Source organism: Danio rerio, chromosome 4, assembly GCF_049306965.1.
Source record: "Danio rerio strain Tuebingen ecotype United States chromosome 4, GRCz12tu, whole genome shotgun sequence".
In the NCBI taxonomy this organism is placed as follows: Eukaryota; Metazoa; Chordata; class Actinopteri; order Cypriniformes; family Danionidae; genus Danio; species Danio rerio.
In genome coordinates, this window is record NC_133179.1 from 37,576,651 (window position 1) to 37,599,637 (window position 22,987).

General features: G+C 40.1%; 2 protein-coding genes and 6 non-coding genes across 12 annotated transcripts in view; 5 read left to right on the forward strand and 3 right to left on the reverse strand.

Annotated features, from left to right (window-relative positions):
* Positions 1 to 22,987, reverse strand: part of LOC137491248 (uncharacterized) — a 697,259-nt gene that overhangs the window by 58,737 nt on the left and 615,535 nt on the right. The window lies entirely within an intron of this gene.
* LOC137491174 (uncharacterized) overlaps positions 1 to 22,987 on the forward strand; it is a 293,575-nt gene that overhangs the window by 28,293 nt on the left and 242,295 nt on the right. For 3 of the 5 annotated variants that reach the window (XM_073947610.1, XM_073947608.1, XM_073947609.1), the window contains one exon: positions 5,832 to 7,928. The exons of the other annotated variants lie outside the window; for them this stretch is intronic. In XM_073947610.1, the coding sequence (XP_073803711.1) occupies positions 5,832 to 6,964 (1,133 nt within the window). In that variant the 3' untranslated portion in view covers positions 6,965 to 7,928. Of the gene's footprint in view, positions 1 to 5,831; positions 7,929 to 22,987 lie in introns of those variants that run through there. 5 annotated transcript variants of the gene reach the window in all.
* Positions 12,689 to 12,761, reverse strand: trnar-acg (transfer RNA arginine (anticodon ACG)). Its single transcript has one exon. It is a non-coding gene; the product is annotated as a tRNA-Arg (tRNA).
* Positions 13,102 to 13,173, reverse strand: trnae-uuc (transfer RNA glutamic acid (anticodon UUC)). The gene has a single exon. It is a non-coding gene; the product is annotated as a tRNA-Glu (tRNA).
* trnar-ucg (transfer RNA arginine (anticodon UCG)) lies at positions 17,174 to 17,246 on the forward strand. The gene has a single exon. It is a non-coding gene; the product is annotated as a tRNA-Arg (tRNA).
* On the forward strand, positions 19,693 to 19,765 carry trnar-ccg (transfer RNA arginine (anticodon CCG)). The gene has a single exon. It is a non-coding gene; the product is annotated as a tRNA-Arg (tRNA).
* Positions 20,385 to 20,457, forward strand: trnar-ucg (transfer RNA arginine (anticodon UCG)). The gene has a single exon. It is a non-coding gene; the product is annotated as a tRNA-Arg (tRNA).
* trnar-ccg (transfer RNA arginine (anticodon CCG)) lies at positions 21,194 to 21,266 on the forward strand. The gene has a single exon. It is a non-coding gene; the product is annotated as a tRNA-Arg (tRNA).

The window sequence follows — 22,987 nt, forward strand, 5'->3', positions numbered from 1 at the left end:
ATTTATTCTCTAAACTCCGGGTTTCTGTCGGCCTCCTCCCTTTTTTTAAAGATGAAGCGGTATTTCTTGCCTTAGCCTTAGGTTTCCAGCCACTTATTTTTATGTGTAGTTTGGATAGGCCATGAGCATAAAAAATCGGTTGATAGAAACTTCATGATGCACTTAACTTTTGAAATATAAGCATAAAAACATGCGCAAAACTGAGTTGGATAAACTTTTTGTTCAATAAGAAAAGATAAACTTACGAAAACTACGTAAGCACTTTTACTGAACAAATTTCAATATGCACATTAAAAAGATTTTGTTATAAGATCATATGATGATGAAAATGTGTGTGAATGGACAAACCAGCAGGCTGACCACACTGTAAAACATCTGAAATGTTGTTTTGCCTTCACCGTTTTAGTATTAATGTTATTATATTATTAATGATCTCCAGTGTGGGGTTATTGCTGTGTATCTTTAGGTTGGCATTGGCTATACAACGCCACTAGAGGGAGCTATAAGTACACAAAAGGTCCAGCTGGATGTATGTATGTTATGTTGTTTGGAAATCGCCAGTAAGGCGACATTTTAGGCAACATTGATGGATCTGGCAACCCATGGATGGTAGACATAGACATTACTCAAAAACAAGTGTCATTTAAGATACAGGGGTCGATGTCATTGTCGTTCCAGAAAAAAATTATTAAGAGACATTTTAAGGAGAAACTACCTGCCCTTGGACATGTGACATGGCCGTTACTTGGGCCAGGTCAAGTTGCTTTGGATGTAGTGGGAGTTGCCAGGCTTCTGTTTAAAGAGGTGGAAAACACTCAGAGGACGATGTGTATGTAATTAGAAATTTGCGTACTGCCCTTCTGGGCCGACCGGCGATTACAAAGCTTGGACTGATGGCACGATTAGACAGCATTGACATTAAAACACTAAAGCTAAGCTACCCAAAATTGTGCAGTGGTTTGGGAGAAGTACAACAACCATATGTGATCAGTGTGAAACCAGGAGCCACTCCATTCTTTTTCAAACTCCGAGACGAATCCCACTACCTTTAATGGGAAAAGTAAAGAGGAGCTGCATTGGATGGAGACGTTGGGTACACATAATTTCAGCCAAAGGAATTAGTCCTGACCCAATAAAGACAAAAGCTATTAGAAACATGACAGCCCTCTAATGTAAGCAAATTAAGGAGCTTCCAGGGAATGGTAAATCGGCTAGGAAGGTCCATTCCCCAACTGGCTAAGAAAGACAAAGCTCTTCGCGATCTGCTGTTGAAAAAGAACTGTTGGTTTTGGGGCACAGAGCAGGCTAAAGCGCTTTAAACTCTGAAAGACGCATTGTCGTCTGCACTTGTTTTAGCAATTTATGACAAACAGAGACTGCAAAGTGTCAGCTGATGCTTCATCCTATGGACTGGGGGCTGTCCTAATGCAGTGGTAGCAAGAAGGATGGAAGCCTATAGCTTATGCATCAGGATCTATCACCCAGACCAAGTAGAGGTATGCACAAGTGGAAAAAGAGGCATTGGGTCTCACATGGGCGTGTGAAAGATTGAGAGACTTTCTTATTGGCAAGCATTTTGAAATGGAGACCGATCACAGGCCATTACCGAGTCTCTTGGGATCACAATCTGGATGCTCTTCCCTCTCGTATCCAGAGATTTGAATGTGGCTGATGCGATACTCCTACTCCATTGTTCATGTGCCAGGAAAGAGCTTGTGGGTAGCCGATACTCTGTCACACACTCCTGTAAAGAGTGAGTCACAAGAAAGAGAGGGAGTTCATGCTGGAAAACAAAACATACCTGTTGGTGGTGACTACTACTCCAGATATGTGGAATTAGCCTAGTTATCACCTACCAGGTCTACTGATGTCATGATCACTTGAAGTCCATATTCGCACGCCATGGTATTCCAGAGAGGCTGATTACGGACAATGGGCCACAATTCTTTGGGCACTCATTTGCATCCTTTGCAGCATTGTTTACTACAAAGCTACCCCATTGACAAAATATACTTGACAACTAGAATTAACAACGAACATGTGGTATAGCGGTAACTCAAATGTTAACTGGAGGGTGACATTAACATTTGTGTTGTCTTTGACAGCCCAGTTTGTTGTCGTGATTGCTTTAATTTTAATAGCTTCCTTTAAAATATCATTGTTTTCGGAAAAATGGTGGCATTTAATCACGAATGCACGCAGTGTTCATCCACTGGTTTGCTGCGTAGAGTGCGGTGTGCCCAGTCCAGAAGTGAAGTTTTCTTGAGGTTCAGCGTATCTTTCAAGAGACCAGCTACAAATTCCGTCACTCGTCTGCCGTGCTCCTGCCCTTCTTTAACTCCTTTAATGCAAAGATTTGAGCGGCGAGACCTCTCCTCAAGATCCTCGATTTGGTCTCTCAGCACAGCCAGCTACTTTTTCACGATACTAAACGCTTTTTCCAGGGTAGTAAGAGAGTCAGAGAATCTACCCAACAAAGACTCCAGACCAGGCTTTTGCTCTTCCGCTGCTTCCACTCTTGCGTTAATGTGCTCCACAGCATTGCGTAACTCTGTCCGAAGCTGGTCAATTTGTTTGCAAGTTCATTTGACTGTGCAACGGCCTTTTCTTCAATTTTAGCATTCAAATCAATTTTTAGTGCATCAATAGCTTGAAGGACCGCACTGTTGTCACTCGCTAGAGCCATCTCCGCTCCAACCGTAAATCCAAAACAAACAATATAACAATAATCACAATGAAACACAAAACCCTCAGCACTTTTAACTCAAATGAAGGTGAAAGAAAAAACTTCAAATCATTTCAGGCCAGCAGATCCGGGAAAAAATAATAATGACAATATTAGTACGGGAAGAAAAAAGAAGAGAAATAAATTTAATGAAAATTTGGGCAAAGAAAACAAAAAATTTTGCTTCTTACCCACGGAGCGGAGGGTTCAAGGGAAATGAGAGGAGAATGGCGAATGTGGAGGTGTGGATGTGAAGGTTGCAGGCGTCGGCGAACCCAGCCGGAACATGCATGATTACGTGCTGTCATGGCTTTGCAATAAAAAAGTGTTATAATAGAGGCCAATACAGAAAAAAACGGCCATGAATATAACAAAAAGGGAGTAAATTTGCCCAGAGTGTTGTAGCGAAATTAGCTCAGTTTATGAAAATTAATAATCAATAATAATGAGTTATTAATATTCCGGCTTAATCTTCTGTCATTTGTTTAAACAAATATATAATTGTATATGATTCCGCCCGCTCGGCCGAGCAGACTCTCAGATTATAAATAATAATTATCAACATCAACGAATTATTATTGACATTCTGGATTAACTTATTGTTAATTTGACCAAATAAATATAATTAGACCTCGCCTGAGCGGACTCTGTAATGATATATTTATTTAGAGAGGGAATTATTGCTACTCCTTGTGAAGTAGATTAATCATTCAGAAGTTTTGATCAACTTTATAGCAGCTGTAGGGAATATCATTTCAGTGACTTTTTCTGTGAGGCAAACAATACAATCCATTTGATTATAATAGGGTTTATTGACTAGTCTGACATATAACGAACAAACGCACCAACATAACATAAAATATAGAACAAATGTATACTGCATGTAGGTATATACGGGTCTATAAAACATATAACAAACAGAAAAGTGAGGAAATAGAGATTTCAGATAAGGAGTGGCAAATCTACCTCAGTTTCACACACTATTAAGGATCACCAAGATTATAAAAACACCTTTTTGATAAAGGGGCACAGCTTATTCGCATTACTAAAGTACCTGGAGTTTAGGATTTCTCGGTCTCTCTCTCTGCAAGTTTCTTCCGGTGTGCTGGAATTCCTTTGATGTCCTTTCTTGATGCGTGGAGTTTGCAATGCAGTTCGGAGGATACGCGATCACAACTTAAACTGAGTTTTACTTTGCCGGAAAAATAAGAAAACGTGGGCTCGGATGAGCCACGCGGTCAGAGAAAAATGTGGTCTGCCCCCATTAAAAGAGGGTGCACCTCTCGAAAGACTGTTTTCAGGACTTCTGCTCTGAGTTGTGCATGCAGCTTGGTTTTTAACTTTGGTCTGGCCACAACCCCTTTTCCCAACAACTGACCAACAGTCTCCTGGCAAAGTTTGAGCGGGAGTTTTTCTTTGTCTCTGGCCCGTTAATATGCAAAATAAGAGTCCGCCCGAAAGCATGTGGAGAGACATTACGTCAGAGCATTAATTAATGTAAGCCGTGGTGATTATGATCATGCGCTACGCATCATGTGTTGTAAAATGGCAGGAGGAACATTTTGATACTAAACACTAAAGTGTTAAGAAGTGCATCAACAGACTTTGGGTGTACTTACACTATACTATCCGAACCGTGCCCAGGCCCATTTCTCAGATCGTTTGAGAAGTGCGAGTGTGCTGAATCGGGCTCAGGAACGGTTCACTTTGCCGGCCCTGGCCCGGTTGGAAGAGGTGGGCATGAGCGTGGTTTACTTGGGCTTGTAGTGTGAGTGCAAAACGCGCCAAAGCCCGAAACTGAAAGCAGGACGTGAGTTTTAAGGGAGTGTTTCATATGGATCTATTAATCAATCTTACTGTTCAATGAACACAAACTGCCGTAGTTTTATAAAGACACAAACACCTCACTGCACGACAGCTGCGCACCTTCAGCAAACCTCCTCATTCCTGTACCACGAGGGCTTTAAGATTGTTTATGAGCGCCAAAAGTGGTGGATCTGTTCGGCAAAATATCTGACAGCTTGTCATCGCATCCCTAAGGACTGTTTGGCGAAATATTTGACTGCATGTCACTGCATAACAAACGACTAAAACGAAATAACTAGAGAATTCTCCACTGTGCTGAGCGAGAGCGCTTCCCTACTGAACAACGCAGCGCAGCATCAATGACGTAAGCGTGCCCAGGCCTGATTGTGGTGTAAGTGCGGGCCATTGAGGGAGACGGGAGGGGGGACAAGCATGCCTTGGCCTGGTTCGAGGCAACTGTACATAGTGTGAGTATGGCCTATGTGGCACCAGGAGTCATGAACCCACGCAGAGGAGACTCAGACCCCTTTATAAAATCAATACGTAATTTTTATCTATGGACTGTACGTTACAGTGTACTGAATTTTTAATTTTTTTTATTTCAAAGCATCTTTACAGAATACGTCAAAAAATGGATGTCCCCAAATATCAGTTAATTTGCTGAAACACAGAGAAGGATTTTTTTCAAATAAACCTTAAAATCACCCTAGACTAGATTAAAATGACCCAACAACACACAAGGGGAAAGGTACGTGCACATTCCAGCCTTTATGCAGATGCTGTACAGGTATGTCTCATGTCTGCAAGGCAAATATTCAGCGGTTACCCCAGAACTTTTTTTCTGATGTGTTTACCAGTCAGGCACATAAACAAGTATTCATATACTTGAATATATATGAATAAATACAAACATAAATAGTGAATATACACGAATATTAATAGGCCATTAACTGCTTTTTTTCTTTGTCTTATCAATATGACCAAAATTACTTTTATGAGAAACTCTCATAACTATTTAGACTGACACAGTTTTAATTTACTATAACTTCTATGTTAAGCGGCTTTGACACAATTTACGTTGTAAAAGCACTAGATATATAAAGATGAATTGAATTGCATCTGCTTTAATATGTACAGGTTAATGGATCTAACAAAATATGATCTGATTTATTTTACTTTTAATGTGCATCAAAATTACAGTGTGTAGCCAATGTTTCCAGTGTCTTTTCACTTTTCAGCTTTTGATGAGAGTTTTTAAGACTTAATAAAAACTAATGTTTTATTTATTTATTTATTTCAGACCTAATTGAACAGAATGAGGGGAGTAAAGAGGAGGAACATCATGTCAAAACTGAGGAAAAAACTCATTTACAGACTGATGGTGTTTTGAAAAGGAAAGACAAGAATCGATTCACCTGCACTCAGTGTGGAAGGAGTTTGGCAAACAAAAGCAAACTTAAGATTCACATGAGGATTCACTCTGGAGAGAGACCATTCACATGCACTCAGTGTGGGAAGAGTTTCATCCGTTCATCATCCCTTAATGTACACATGATGAGCCACACTGGAGAGAAACCATTCTCTTGCACTCAGTGTGGAAAGAGTTTAGCAAGCAAAAGCAAACTTAAGATTCACATGAGGATTCACACTGGAGAGAGACCATTCACATGCACTCAGTGTGGGAAGAGTTTCAGCCAATCATCACACCTTAATGAACACATGATGATTCACACTGGAAAGAAACCATTTACATGCACTCAGTGTAGGAAGAATTTTTATTGCTCATCACACCTTAATCAACACATGAGGATCCACACTGGAGAGAAACCATTCACATGCACTCAGTGTGAAAAGAGCTTCAGCCAATCATCACACCTTAATGAACACATGATGATTCACACTGGAAAGAAACCATTTACATGCACTCAGTGTAGGAAGAATTTTTATTGTTCATCACACCTTAATAAACACATGAGGATTCATACTGGAGAGAAACCATTCACTTGCACTCAGTGTGGTAAGAGTTTCAGCCGATCATCATCCCTTAATCTACACATGAGGATCCACACTGGAGTGAAACCCTTCACATGCACTCGGTGTGGGAAGAGTTTTACCTGCTCATCACACCTTAATCTACACATGAGGATCCACACTGGAGAGAAACCCTTCACATGCACTCGGTGTGGGAAGAGTTTTAACTGCTCATCCTCCCTTAATCGACACATGAGGATCCACACTGGAGAGAAACCATTCACTTGCACTCAGTGTGAAAAGAGCTTCAGCCAATCATCACACCTTAATGAACACATGATGATTCACACTGGAAGGAAACCATTTACATGCACTCAGTGTAGGAAGATTTTTTACTGCTCATCATACCTTAATAAACACATGAGGATCCACACTGGAGAGAAACCATTCACTTGCACTTAAGCTGCGGTCACACTGGACTTTTATGCCCATAGACTTCCACACTGGAGAGAAACCATTCACATGTACTCAGTGTGGGAAAAGCTTAAACCAATCAGAAAACCTTAATAAACACATGAAGGTCCACTCTGGTGTGAAAGAGTATATGTGCTTTGAGTGTGAGAAGACTTTTATTTCAGCTCCAAAAACTGCACCAAGCGATTCACACTGGAGAGACCGTACAATTGTTCAAACTGTGACAAGAGGTTTAATCAGTTAACACATCTGAAAACACAAAAGAGGATTCACACTGGAGAGAAACGTACAGATCTGATCAGTGTCTACAGAGTTTCGCTCATTCGCAGCAGCTTAAAAAACACATGGACAAAAAGTTGCACACATGACATGAATGCAGCAAAACATTTTCTCACAGGATGTTTCATGTCTGAATAATGTTTGAAAAGGCTGAGTAACGGTATACTGTTTTCCTACACTGCAGTAGGTGGGGTTGTAAATGTGTCGCGCTCCTCGCATTTATGTAAACACAATGATGGCGGCTGAGAGAAGAACAGTTTCATAAACATTTGGCAAACAGCACCTCTGCGGCTTGAAATCTCATCTGTTATCTACTCTCCAGTGTGTTCATGTAGCTAGTGTTGTGTTGGATGATGTTATCTGTCTGATTCCCTGAATGAGAAATCCAGGTTGGAGTATGTGGTAAATCGTGATTGGATGCCTGCATTACTCATCAATGGATGTATAAAAGTTGTTGTGTTAGCTACTCATGAGTCCTCATGTCAAGACCTCCCATCTCATTGATTCTTTAACCTTATGGTTTTGTTTTGCATTACTTATATCATGTAGTTAAAGTGTTGTTGTGATTATATCCTAAGTTCTTTATCTTCATTAGTATCCCTAGAAATTTGTTGGTTGCATTGATTGATTGTTCTATGAGTTACATTTTATAATAAATCATTTGCATTCAGGTTATTTTGTTGGCTCATCTCTCTTTTGTGCTGCGACTCAAACAAGCGGGTCATAACACTTTGTAAAATGTGTCCGGTTGTATCCGAGATCTTGTCCTTTCAGTCATGACCATGGGTGACAGTAGGTACTTAGATTACCTTTCGTCTCAGCTCCTTCACCACAACAGACAATCACATCAACTCCATTACCAGCTGGCAGCTAGCTCTCTGCAACTCTCACATGGCTGCCCACTGAAGCTAAGCAGGGTCAGTACCTGGATGGGAGACCACATGGGAAAGCTAGGTTGCTGCTGGAAGTGGTGTTAGTGAGGCCAGCAGGGGTCCTAATGCCCCAGTATAGTGCTCAGTGAGGTTAAACCAAGGTTGTTAGGTGGTCCCAGGATGTCCTTCGAAAAGAGTAGGCCTCTGCCCATCATGGGCTCCTAACCATCCCCATATTCAATTGGCTTCATCTCTGTCTCCTCTCCACCAATCAGCTGGTGTGTGGGCTGGTGTGTCATCCAGGTGGAGTGAAGTGGTGGAGGAGATCCCCCATTGTGCATTGAGTGCCCAGAAAAGCGCTATATAAATGTAAGGAATTATTACTGCTGCTGCTGCACTGATCCATCTTTTAATCTCATATTACATTCCTCATGGCAAAAAAAATCAGATACTCCATTTGGGGTAAGGACTCTCTGCCAAACTGGAGGTGGCCACTGTTTTCCATTCAAGCATTATGGTTTCTGACTTTCCCTGCCATGTCACACTAAGCAGCAAACTGTCCCACTGCATGCTGAAGGTCCATGTCCAAAGTACCTGCGGGGTCTTAAAAGCATTAAGAAAAGTCTTAAATTTGATAATCTCAAATTAAGGCCTTAAAGCCTTCAATTTGGTATATAACGTCTTGAATTTTGTTACAAAGGTCTTAATTTTATGCATTTATTTTTGCCTTTCCTAGGATTAAGTTCGGACCGTAACAAAATGAACTGCTACTAATGTAGGCTACTTAAAAATTAATGCAGCGTAACGTTGAGTGCACCTCTAGCTCCACGTCATAGCAGAAATCGCGAAAGTGTGCGCACCCATCATATGGTTACTTGAGGTGAGGTACAGAACAAGATAGTCACTAGCCCAGTTTGTCGGCTAAAATGGGAAAGTGTCGCTGTGGCCAAGGAATCCGAATTGAGTTTGGGTTAAGCCTGTGCCAGGAAATGACCGCGACGCCTATTGCTGTTGATGCCGGAAATCTTTTAAGCTAACGTTAGAGACAATGGATGTTACGGCCCTGGACTCCCATATGGGGGGTTGCCAAACACACCATGTGTATTACTGCTTGTCAGCGCCAACCACCTATTGTGCAGTTCTGTGCACCGGAGGCCTTTTCGGTTACTGAAACAGCTTTACCGATCAATAACAAAGAAGTTTCTACATTAGAAGAATGACATTTTCTTCTTCTTCCTGTTTACGGTGGTCGAAAACAAAGTTTTTGATGCGTTACTGCCACCTCTTGCTCTGGTTGGTGATGTAGCCAAACAATCATTGGGCTGACACGAGAAACTTGCTTGATTAAAAGATGGCTGAGAGATTAGATTAGGGTGTAATTTATTAATGAAAAGTTGTAAAAATATATACAATATAATGTTTATTGCAAAGTATTTCCCTTTACTATAAATAACTATGGTATTTTATTTGTGTAACACCTGGTTTTATTGGATTTTTTTTGTTTTTTTTTGTTATATAACATAATTTGTTTCTGTTTGGTACAACATAATATTTACAGTAAATAACTGAACTGAATCATTTTTCATTGACAGTTTTATTGATCACTAAGATATGATTGACTTGGATTTAAGTTGCTTCGATTTAAATATGAATATTGTAAAATTAGCTTGGGTGTAGCTACACTACTTTTGCCAAGGAGTTTTTAGCTTAGCTTGCTACATTTCCAAGAGGTAAGCTTTTAGTCTAGTTAAGCTGGCAATCTGGCTTTAAGAAAGGCCATTCAACTGAGACTGCCCTGCTCTCGGTCGTGGAGGATCTCAGACTGGCTAAAGCAGACTCTAAATCATCAGTCCTCATCTTGCTGGATTTGTCAGCTGCTTTTGACACTGTAAACCACCAGATCCTGGTATCTACGCTTGAGTCACTGGGCATTGCGGGCACTGTTATACAATGGTTCAGATCTTACCTCTCTGACAGGTCATTCAGGGTGTCTTGGAGGGGAGAGGTGTCCAACCTACAGCATCTAAACAGTGGGGTATCTCAAGGCTCTGTTCTTGGGCCACTTCTCTTCTCCATCTACACAACATCTTTAGGACCAGTCATCCAGAAACATGGATTTTCCTACCACTGCTATGCTGATGATACCCAGCTATACCTTTCTTTTCACCCTGATGATTCCTCGGTTCCAGCTCGCATTTTCAGCCACCCACTTGAATGTTTGGCCACAAAATACACCAAACTGGATTTCAAAGAAACCCAGCAGATGTTTTCTGTTAATCACATCTCCATGGTGCTCATTTAAGTTTTTTAGGTCTTGTCCAGTACTGCCTCTGGGGACAGTTTTCTGTATGACTTTCCTTTGTTAGCTTCCTTTACTTTTGTTGCCTCTATCGGTCAGATTCAGGCTGCCATCAATAAAATAATTACATCATTAATAACAATGTTTGTCCCAGTTGAGACAGTGAATAAGTGGAATTTTATTTTATCTCTTTTGTAATTTAATAATGTACATGTAACATATTTTTTTTTGAAGACAACATTTTCATTTCCAGAAAGAAAATATTTTCTACATTTTGAAAACTACTGTTTTATTACATGTAAAAGCAGTGCATTCAAACTATTACTTTTGTATAACATGTCTTTATTGAGTTTTTTCAAGATTTTACATTACCCAAAACTTACCCTAGACAAGTTACCCTAGACCCTACCCTAAAAAAATGCTAGTAAATAAAATAATAAATTACACATATACATATACACATAAAAATATTATAAATGAATAAATAAAAATAAAACACCAATAAAACACCAAGTGGAGGTGTTAAAAAACACCTCCCAGATGTCACAAAATTCAGAGGATTTTTTCCTTATTACACTCTTTAAAAAAAAAGGTTCCTTGAGGTTCTATTTAGAACCTTTTTGGGGTTCCATATATGAAGCGCTTGATAGAACCATTTTTGGTTCTATATAGAACCGTTTCTTTTAAGAGTGTATATATGTGAGCTTTTCAAGAGCCAAGCATGTTATAAGGTTTCTCAACCAAAATCCAATGGAGGGGCGATTAACATTTTTCCAGCAGAAAGCAATACAACGCCTTGCTTGTATTAAACATAAATCAATCAATTTTCTTTCTTTAGTAGACAAGGCACAACTGTATTCAAACATATTCAATATATCAAACTATTACTTTAAATTGAAGTTACTTATATTTTAGTCTGTTACTAAATTTAATCTATGTCTGTGAAATAGAAAATTAAAGAAGATTATTAATGTTAACTTTGTTACTGGATTATAATTAGGGATGAATTAATGCGTGTGCATTATTATATTATTGGTTTATTATTGAAGATGCATTAATGTGTGACCCTTATATTATCGCTTTATTATTAGTGATGAATTAATGTGTGAGCATTATTCTATTATTGGTTTATTATTAGTGATGCATTCATGCGTGATCCATATTGTTTTTTTGTTTTGTGATGGATTTATTAGATTAGTTTATGATTAGTGATGTAGTCATATGTGAGCGTTATTATAATATTTGTTTATAATCAGTGACTGTTGAAATGAGCCTTATATTTATTATAAGTGAGTGATTCATTGATGTGTTAGAATAATGCACGGGCATTATTGTAACTATGGTAGTAAATAATAATATAAAGTGTTGTAATGTATAATAACTGCATTAAAATGTTTGTAGTAAAACTTTAAAGAGTGCTTGGTCGGCTAAGTTAATCTTACCAAATAACGTTATACAACATCTATAGCAATCATATAATAATCGTGTTGTAGTAATTAATGTTACTGTAATGGTTATTCATTTAAACCAACTTGTTATAAAAATACTTAGTTTGCAATTGTTGTCCGAATTAATCTGCAACGAAATCTGTTATTACAGTACAAATCTTGAATGGTATAAGGGCTCTGATTGGCCATAGCGTTCATTGTAACTCAGAACATGATTGGCTGCCGTAACCAAGAATAGGGTGAATCTTGGTTCCAGCTCAGGACGTGATTGGCCAGCGTAACCATGAATTAAAAAAAAATCTTGGTTCCAACTCGGAACGTGATTGGCCGGTGTAACCAAGAATAACCACGAATTACAGGTGCCAGTATGCGCCACTGGCCCAGTCTGCACTGTGTGGCATATTTGCCGACATATAACAGAGACTGAAACATTGCCCACACTTGTCTGAGGTGGTCATTTTGACTGCAATCTTGTTTTAGGTTGGCACTTTGTTTTTGAATATTGTCTGCTTTTCAAATGCGTATCTGTGCTGCAGTAGAACGCCTTAGCCTCACTGCAAACATTTTGGTCTACAAGCTGTCACTGCCGTCTTCCCAGGAATGTGGCTGTACTGGTTTCTTCTGGAAGTCCTGAGGGATGTATGGGACCAAGACATGAGAGCAGTTGGGGCAGCCTTTGAACCCAGGAGAGCACCCCACAGGCTCTGTGCTAGCGGCCCCAGAAACTCGATTCACTCCAGAGTAGAACCGAACAACTCCGGCAGGGGCAAACCGCGATCGCACTGCACTGAGAGCAACGCAAAAAAAACTTGAACGAGCCAGCCAGGAGTCGAACCTAGAATCTTCTGATCCGTAGTCAGACGCGTTATCCATTGCGCCACTGGCCCAGTCCGCGGCAGCAGTGCTCAGTAGCGTGCTGATTGGAAAGAGGACACGGCTCGGTGAACATGGAGTTCCTTCAACGCATGCTGTGCTTTGTTGTCATGGCAAGTTGTGGTGTCGATAGGATGCTCTTACACCGAGCATGTGACAGTCCCTCCCAAGAAGAACTGTGATCCAGGCAAAGGTTAGAGTTATTTTTGTCAGAGCAGCTGCAGCACACCTGGGTGGAGGCCCACAGCTAGACTTGAGGGCAACCTTCAGCCAGACCTTCCCTGGTGGTCTAGTGGTTAGGATTCGGCACTCTTACTGCTGGCCAAAAAGGACAGAAGCAAAAGCACTCAAGCCTTCTCATACCGGGAGTCGAACCCGGGCCGCCTGGGTGAAAACCAGGAATCCTAACCGCTAGACTATAAGGGAACTGCCACTTTGGGAAGCCAGTCTTGGCACAAACTCCAGTTCATTCTGATCGCTGGCACGTCCCTGCTCCGCTTGCACAAGTGCCACTCATACACTTACGCACTCTCTCATACACAGTTTCTTGGTTTCCGTAACCGAGAACCTTCTGATCCGTAGTCATAAGCGCTAACCTTTGTGCCACCGTCACTCTGTTCAGCACCTTGTTAGCACATTGCCTGGAGCAAGGACAAGGCTCTGTCAACCCGGAGTTCCTTCACCACACATTCTGCTTTGTTTTTATGGCAAGAGGTTGTGTGGATGGGATGCTCTTACAGGATTCCTGACAGTCCCTCCATAGAAGACCTGAGATCCAGGGTCGGAGACTCACTCCTCTCCAAGAGGAGGTTAAAAGCAATGGTTTCTTTTGTGTCTGTGTGTCAGAGCGCTTATGTGTTGCTGCAGCTCAGAGACCTACAAGTGGAGGAGATTACACTGCAAGTTGCCTGGATGACCTCTAAGTGGTAGGCACTTATGCCGCACGTAGGCTGGGTTTGCGATTGATGTAGTTGTAGTAGACATTCATAAAAATAAAAAAATATATAAACTGCTTACTCTGAGGTTGTGTTTAGGGTTGGGGTAGAAGTAAAATTGAATAAAACACAGCAGGTTACCGTGAGGTTGGGCCTAGGGCTGGGGTAGGTGTGATTTTAATAAACTGCGATAGGTTGTATTCTGTGCCATGTACGAGCTCAAGTCTCACCCGCTTGGAGCTGACCAGGCCATTTGGAGCAGGCTCCGATTTCTATTTATACCTTTCTCAGTCAGGTAACTTCCTTTTCAGTAGTATGAGCGTCTGCACTGTGTGGCATATTTGCCGACATATAACAGAGACTGAAACATTGCTCACACTTGTCTGAGGTGGTCATTTTGACTGCAATCTTGTTTTAGGCTGGCACTTTGTTTTTGAATATTGTCTGCTTTTCGAATGCGTATCTGTGCTGCAGTAGAACGCCTTAGCCTCACAGCAAACATTTTGGTCTACAAGCTGTCACTGCCGTCTTCCCAGGAGAGTGGCTGTACTGGTTTCTTCTGGAAGTCCTGAGAGATGTACGGGACCAAGACATGAGAGCAGTTGGGGCAGACTTTGAACCCAGGGAAGCACCCCACAGGCTCTGTGCTGGCAGCCCCAGAAACTTGATCCACTCCAAAGTAGAACCAAACAACTCTGGCAGGGGCAAACTGCAACTGCAGTGCACTGACTGAGAGCAATGCAATAAATCCTGAACGAGCCAGCCAAAAGTCGAATCTAGAATCTTCTGATCCGTTGTCAGACATGTTATCCATTGTGCCACTGGCACATACTGTGCAAGGAGTGCTCATTAGCATGCTGATTGGAAAGAGCACATGGCCCGGTAAACATGGAGTTCATTCAACGCATGCTGTGCTTTGTTGTCATGGCAAGTTGTGGTGTCGATAGGATGCTTTTACACAGAGCATGTGACAGTCCCTCCGTAGAAGAACTTTGAACCAGGCTCTGAGACTTTCTCTTCTCTAGGAGGAGGTTGCAAACATTAGAGTTATTTTTGTCAGAGCAGCTGCAGCACACCTGGGTGGAGGCCCACAGCTAGGCTAGAGGGCAACCTTTAGCCAGGCCTTCCCTGGTGGTCTTGTGGTTAGGACTTAGTGCTCTTACTGCTGTGGCCCGGGTTCAATTCCTGGTCAGGGAGCTTCCTTTTCACCTCTATGGTAAACTTTGAGCAGTGTTGCCGATGATCTCTTCACGAAAGCAGCTCTGAATGCAAAAGATGTCCTTAGAGCCGCACTGTAAGATAGTGATGTGACGTTGTGCGCCGAGGCTTCGGAGCATGTATCAAAAAAACGATACATCTCGCAGTGAAGCAGTGTACTGGAGCTTGATTCGTTTTGCCATCATCACGTGATCAGTGACGTCCGAAGCTTCATTTTCGCCTTTACCCACGTGACTGCTTCAAATTTTGATTCAAAGGTTTAAACACCCTCATAGTAAAGTGTATAGCGAGAGAATTGGCGTCTATTACATACATTTGTTTCAAAGCACTGCACCAGTCCCACACACCAGTAATTAAACTAAACTACAATAGTATTTTTTAGTAAAAAGGTTTTGAACAATACTAAAGTGTATTAGCGTATTGTTTTTATGACTATCTTTAAAGAAAACCACCGCATATCATAGTATTGTGTTTAACAGAGACAATCTGGTGAAAGCAACCCTAAAGCATCGTTCACATAGCGTCCTCCTAGAGCACTCGCCTTTCAACCAGGATTCGCTGGTTCGATCCCCGCTTGGAGTGGGACTAATTGTGTTGTGATAAACTTTGTGAATATCTTGGATTTTACTACAATCATTAGTTGTGTAATGTAATATATCTTGTGTAAAAACTACAGTAAGTGAGTAATTTGTTTATATTGCTGTTGTATTACTACATGAATGAGTTGTTCAGTTGTGAACATTTGACATTATGGCAACACAGTGCTTTCCCACACTTTCACCAGAAGAGGTCCTCATCGAGCTCTGATTTAGAAAGCTTCGAGTAACGAACCTTTTTCCGATACAATTGAGTCGAGCGCTTCACTGGTTCAGAAAGCTTCATTTCACCATTACTACTGTAAGACGTAATAAGACACACTCTGGCACAGACATCCAGTCTGCACGCTGGAATACACACTATTATCTCATGGTTAAGACGCAGCTTCAAAAATTAGTTTCAAACCGGAAGTACAAATTTGCTTGAAATAACGCAAAAACAACCAATTTACACTTTTTAGTGAAATATTTGTGTCCTAATAGTGTTTTTAGCAGTGTGGGACACATATATGACTGTCAACAGCTCAAAAATGTGTTTTGGTGTTTCGTGACCCTTTAAGGTACAAATGGTAGAAAAAATACACACATGAAAATCTTACTTTGTTTTTCTTTTAACTAAGTATATTTTTATATGTTTTGTTGTTTTGTCTCAAATTATTTTATGTAGGACACAAATGCCTCAAATGCAGCTTTAACATCATTGGAATAAATTATATTTTAACATATTCAAATGGAAAAGTTAACATATTAAAAAGGAATAATTATTTACAAGGTTACTTTAATATCTGCATTTTTATAAACTAAAGCAGTTTTGTCCCAAACCTTTGGAAAATAGTCCATGTTGTCTTTATATTTTTAGATGTTTCATTTATTACTGATTTTAGTTTATTCTTTCAAAATATGTAATTATGCAGTTGAAGTGATATTGTGCTATTTTGCTACATAGTAGAAGTGAACTAGTTTTGTTTTGTGTTAAAGCCACAATGGCCCTGCATAAAAGTGCTTTACTGGGACCTTATAGGCACATTTTGTGCCTGGACTCAACTTTGTATTAGTGGGACCTAACTATTTTGTTAATTACTAAATGCCCACAGAGCATGCTCACAGGACATACTTCTGACTCAGATAGTATACCTATACTTCGCCCATTGTGGCTATATACACTCCACTTTGTGTGGACTTGCTATGGGCCCAAAGTGAACTTCTGTTTCGAGTGGGCCACCCCACAGTTTGGTCTAGCGACATTGTATATGTTTTTGCTATAGACATGTTTCTTTGGAAATTTGTGCACTAATACTGTACACTCAAGTACATGAAGGTGAGCTTTAGCAAACAGCATAATACATTCAAAACTATTGTATAAAAATAGCATATCTTATAAAAAAAGCATATCTTAATTAAGATATAAATTGGATCTCATTGAAATACTGTAGAAATTATCCAAAAGGATTTTTATGTATTGTACTATAAAACAGTCCTATAGGAATGGTTCCAAAATATGATCAAAATTGAATTCCTTCAAAGAAATCCTATAAGATGCTACTTTTTTGTCTGTTTGGCGGTGCCACAAAAAAATTCAGTGAAACCGGTCCAATCTACTTTTTGTTCATGTTGTTTTTTGTTATGTGCGTCAGCAACTCCCTGGATGCGTATTACAGTTCACAGGCAGTAAAAAACGGCCCAGTGGCCTAATGGATAAGGCACCAGCCTTCGAAGCTGGGGATTGTGGGTTTAAGTCCCACCTGGGTTGTCTTTGATGCAGTTCTTATTAAGTTGGCTATGCAGCACAATCCAGTGTGACCTTCAAAAAGCTAGGTTCATACCCTTAGGTCAAAAAGACATGACAATGGAAAACTCTTTAGAGAATCTGCTTTGTCATTAGGTGTACACACCAGATCGTCTGAATGCAATATGGTATAGGGATCCTAAAGTGCTGTTTTCTGAGTTATAAGAACTTCCTGAGCCATACAACAGATATGACAAATGCTAGTATTGGCCCAGTGGCCTAATGGATAAGGAATCAGCCTTCAAAGCTGGGGATTGTGGGTTTAAGTCCCATTTGGGTTGTGTTTGTTGGGTTACATATAAATTGTATGGAAAAAATGCTGACATGTCTCCTCAAAGCTTAGGCGTGATGATCTGAGGTCAATAGTTCGCTTCCAATTCTCAGACTTGCTGTACACTTCAATTAAGATTCATCCAATCTTGCTTGAATTATACAATCACGTTACGCTCTGGTAATGGAGATCTTGACTTCAAGTACCCTGTGGCTTTCAAATAATGGTCTCATGTTAGATGGATGATGATGAAATGCAAACAAGAAAATAGCTGCAGACAGGTTGTGATTTCATGTTAACGAGAGTGGCTATGTCTGGAATTTGAAACTCAAGACCAGTCTCACACTATACCCCAGGACCAATGAGACACGAATGTGGACGATTACACAAAGAAAATGTTTGTCCATTAGTTGCAAACCATCTTATTTGATGGAATACAATCTGGCATTAAGATCCCAAAGTGCAGTTTTCCATGCGTTGGCATCTTGTTGAGGGCATACAAGAGCTCCATGACAAAAACTTGGGAACATGGCCCAGTGGCCTAAAGGATAGGGCATCAGCCTCTGGAGTTGGGCGTTGTGGGTTCAAGTCTCATCTGGGTTGTCTTTAAAGGTCTCACTTCAAGTTGGGAGCAATGTTTGTTGAATGAAACACAGTAGCTGTGAAAACCTTCTAGAGATGTGTTTGCGTGTCATTAACTTCCTTTGTTGTCATCCGTATTACAATGATCCATAAACAAATCTAACAACTGAATCATTGCTGCTCCTTTTTTCAAATCAACTAACTTTTATTGTCACATCATCAGCAACATGTGTGCTATGATGAGTGAAAAGCTTAGGTGCTGGCTCCAGACAGCACAAAATACAGAGTAATACAGTGCAAATACAACGACAGTACAAAATACAGACAGTGCAAATGAAATGACAGTGCAAAATACAGACAGTGCAAATACAACGACAATGTGAAATTGACAGCGATGTGTACAATGAATAGATGTCCACATAGTTGTAGACAGTATTGTTTCAAGTATGGATTTTTTAAAGTGCAGTGCATGCTACATATTGATGGTGTGCAGTGAGGGTATGGTAGAATCGGTGTGTGGTGTGTTAAGTGTTCATCAGCCTGATAGTCTGAGGGAAGAAACTTTCCTTCAGCCAGCTGGTACGTGACCGGATGCGGCAGAACCATCTGCCTGAGGGTAGCAAACTATTTTGTCGGTATAATTGTACATGTTCGACTAATTTAGATTAGAAGTAGATTGTGGGTTCAAGTCCCACCTGGGTTGTCTTTGATGCGGTTCCTTTTAGGTATCTGTGCAGCGCAATCCAGTGTGACCTTCAAAAAGCTAGGTTCATACCCTTAGGTCAAAAAAACATGACAATGGAAAACTCTTCAGAGAAGCTGTTTTGTCATTAGGTGTACACACCAGATCGTCTGAAAGCAATAGGGATCCTAACGTGCTGCTTTCTGAGTTACAAGAACTTCATGAGTCATACAACAGATATAACAAATGCTAGTATTGGCCCAGTGGCCTAATGGATAAGACACCACCCTTCGAAGCTGGGGATTGTGGATTCAAGTCCTGTTCGGGTTGTGTTTTTATGGGTTACATTTAAGTTGTGCAAAAAAATCCTGGCTTGTGTACTCAAATCTTAGACGTGATGATCTGAGGACAATGGTTAGCTTCGAATTCTCAGACTCGCTGCACACTTCAATTAAGATTCATCCAATCTTGCTTGAGTCTCACTGTAACGTTACAAACCTCAAAGGTTCTGCTAAGCTCTAGTCATGGAGATCTTGACTTCAAGTACCCCGTGGCTCTCAACTAACAAACTCATGTTAGGTGGATGATGATGAAATGCAAACAAGAAAATAGCTGCAGAAAGGTTGTGATTTCAAGTTAATGAGAGTGGCCTTGACTGGAATTTGAAACTCTCAAGACCAGTCACACTATACGCTAGAACCATACCCCAGGACCAATGAGACAGGAATATGAATGATTGCAGAAAGAAAATGTTTGTCCATTAGTTCTTATTTGACGGGATGCAAACTGGCATCGAGATCCTAAAGTGCAGTTTTCCATGCGGTGGCATCTTGTTGAAGGCATACAAGAGATCCTTGATAGTAGATTAGTGATGTGGCCCAGTGGCCTAATGGATAAGGCATCAGCCTCCGGAACTGGGGATTGTGGGTTCAAGTCCCACCTGGGTTGTTCTTGAAAATCTCTCTTCAACTTGGGATCAGTGATTGGTGGATGAAACACAGTAACCTTCTTGAGATGTGTTTGCATGTCATTAACTCCCTTCATTGTCATCCGTATTACCTGTTATGACTAAAAGGGTAACGAAATACCTAACGCGAATGGCCTTTTTGAATCCTGCATGGTGCCTACAGAGTAGAGACAAACACAAAAATGGTGCTTACGTTTAAGCTGGTGCGTTGTTCAAGATACATAAACAAATCTAACAACCGAATCATTGCCACTGCTTTTTGTCTGTATAATTGTACAGGTTAGACTAATTCAGATCAGAAATCCACTAAATGTTCATTAACTAAAGTCACAGCAAAATGTGCTACAAGTAACATAGAAACACCAAAGCACCACTGTTTTTTTGTGACAGATGTAGGGCTCTTCCAGAATTTGAACCCCAGACCTCTCACATCGTAAGCGAGAATCAAAACCCTAGACCAACGAGCCCTGAGGAAATGCCTTGCAGTGCCAAAAAATAAATTCTGTGAAACCGGTCCAATCTATTTTTGTTCATGTTGTTTTTGTTACGTGCGTCAGTAACTCCCTGGATGCATATTACTGTTCACAGCCAGTAAAAAACGGCCCAGTGGCCTAATGGATAAGGCACCAGCCTTCGAAGCTGGGGATTGTGGGTTCAAGCCCCACCTGGGTTGTCTTCGATTCAGTTGCTTTTAAGTTGACTGTGCAGCACAATCCAGTGTGACCTTCAAAAAGCTAGGTTCATACCTTTAGGTCAAAAAGACATTACAATGGAAAACTCTTCAGAGAAGCTGTTTTGTCATTGGGTGTACACACCAGATCATCTGGAAGCAATAGGAATCCTAAAGTGCTGTTTTCTGAGTTACAAGAACTTCCTGAGTCATGTAACAATTATAGCAAATGCTAGTAGTGGCCTAATGGATAAGGCATCACCCTTCGAAGCAGGGGATTGTGGAATCAAGTCCTGTTTGGGTTGTTTGTTGGGTTACATTTAAGTTGTGTGAAAAAATCCTGGCTTGTCTACTCAAAGCTTAGGTGTGATGATCTGAGGACAATAGCTTCGAATTCTCAGACTTGCTGCACACTTCAATTAAGATTCATCCATTCTTGCTTGAATCTCACTGACACGTTACAAACCTAAAAGGTTCCGCTAAGCTCTAGTAATGGAGATCTTGACTTCAAGTACCCCATGGCTCTTAACTAACGGTCTCATGTTAGGTGGATGATGATGAAATGCAAACAAGAAAATAGCTGCAGAAAGGTTGTGATTTCAAGTTAATGAGAGTGGCCTTGACTGGAATTTGAAACTCTCAAGACCAGTCGCACTATACGCTAGAACCATACCCCAGGACCGATGAGACGAGAATGTGAATGATAGCAGAAATAAAATGTTTGTACTATTAGTGACGTGGCTCAGTGGCCTAATGGATAAGGCATCAGCCTCCGGAGCTGGGGATTGTGGGTTCAAGTCCCACCTGGGTCGTTTTTGAAGGTCTCACTTCAACTTGGGAGCAATGGTTGTTGGATAAAACACAGTAGCTGTGAAAACCTTCTTGAGATGTGTTTGTGTGTCATTATCTTCCTTCATTGTCATCCATATTTCCTGTTATGACTAAAAGGGTACTCTGTGCTTACATATACAGCTGGTGGGTTTTTCAAGATCCATAAACAAATCTAATAACCGAACCATTGCCACTGCTTTTTTAGTCTGTATTGTACATGTTAGAATGATTTACAGTAGGTGAGAGTTCAATGTGGCTATTACCGCCGTGGCATATACCGCCGCCGCTTTAAATGGACAAGCACGAGTTTTTAATGTATGACCGCAGTCTGTGAATATGCCGCCAGGGGGCACAAAGGTATGCTAACAGACAGAAATAGCCTATACAGCAGCTGTAAATATGCTACTGTTCTTATAAATAAAGATGAAACGATAAAACAAAGCATTATAATTCCTTCATTAATCATTAAACATTTGATAACATGCTTTATTATCATTGTAAACTTGTTAAGTGCAATGAGGATTCATTTTGGAAAGTAGAATTGAAGAAATAAAAGACAACTAAAATATAAGCACAAACATTCAGAACAAATAAGTAGGACTAAATAAATAAATAAAGCAGTCTTTTAGCCTAAATATAAAAAGATGTTGTTTGCTATTTTGATAGGACTAGGACAGTCATTTATTAAACTTTTTCATTTATATCTTTATTTACATTTTTACTTATGATTTTGTTGTTGATTAAGCATAAAAATAAATTGACCTACCTCAAGCAGATCATTAAAAGTATTTAAAAAAAAATCATTTTGCCGCAGGACATAAATGAAGTCCCGCAAGTTTATTTTTAATAATTTAGTTGTAGTTCAGTTCATTTTTTCGAAACGTCAATGTTCTCCTTTAAAGTATAATTGTTGTTTTGTTTTTTGTTTGGTTTTTTACTTGTAGTAATGGCTCAGTATCTTTGGTATTTTAATTTAAATTTTTAGTCACCTTGCGTGTGAAATATAATTTGCGCATAACCGCGTAAAAAGAAGAAAAAGCTGTCAAAAGTTAGAGCCAATTCATCCAAATTAGCCATATTAAAATACAGCATGTATGTTAATACAGGCAGAGTGTAAACAAACTCAGGGTAAGGCTAAATTATGCACTTTCCTTTTAAGGCAAGATTAGCGGTGAACCAAGAAGAGGTTTTACCAACCACTTATTTACAAATATTATATATCAATCATTGTGCTCATGAGTCGATATGTTGCCTTTTTATAGCCTACATGCTACTATGGTGTATAATAATGTTTGGTGGAACAGTAAATTGGTTTAACAACTTGAATTTGGAATCGGGCCAGCCGAGTTGCTTTCAGAAAATATTTTTTTTATTATACATATATATTATTATATTATTAAATTACCACTATTTTGGAGACCATGCGCTTCTTCACCCTCTTCTCCACTGTTTTCTTAAGTTAGTTAAAATGATTTTAAAACATGAAATGTAGGAAAACAGTACAAATAATCATAAAGGAGATAACGGAAAGACAGAATGGTATAATAATTACCCTTTGTGAGTTCCCGGTCCTCTTTCTGTAAAAAAAATGAGCTGTTATTAATGACTAAATAGGTCACGCAGAAGATCAGCTAAGAAAAGTTCTACAGGGTCTGTGGCACTTGCGGCCTTATGGGTTCATACAGGTTGTGAAATGTGGGTG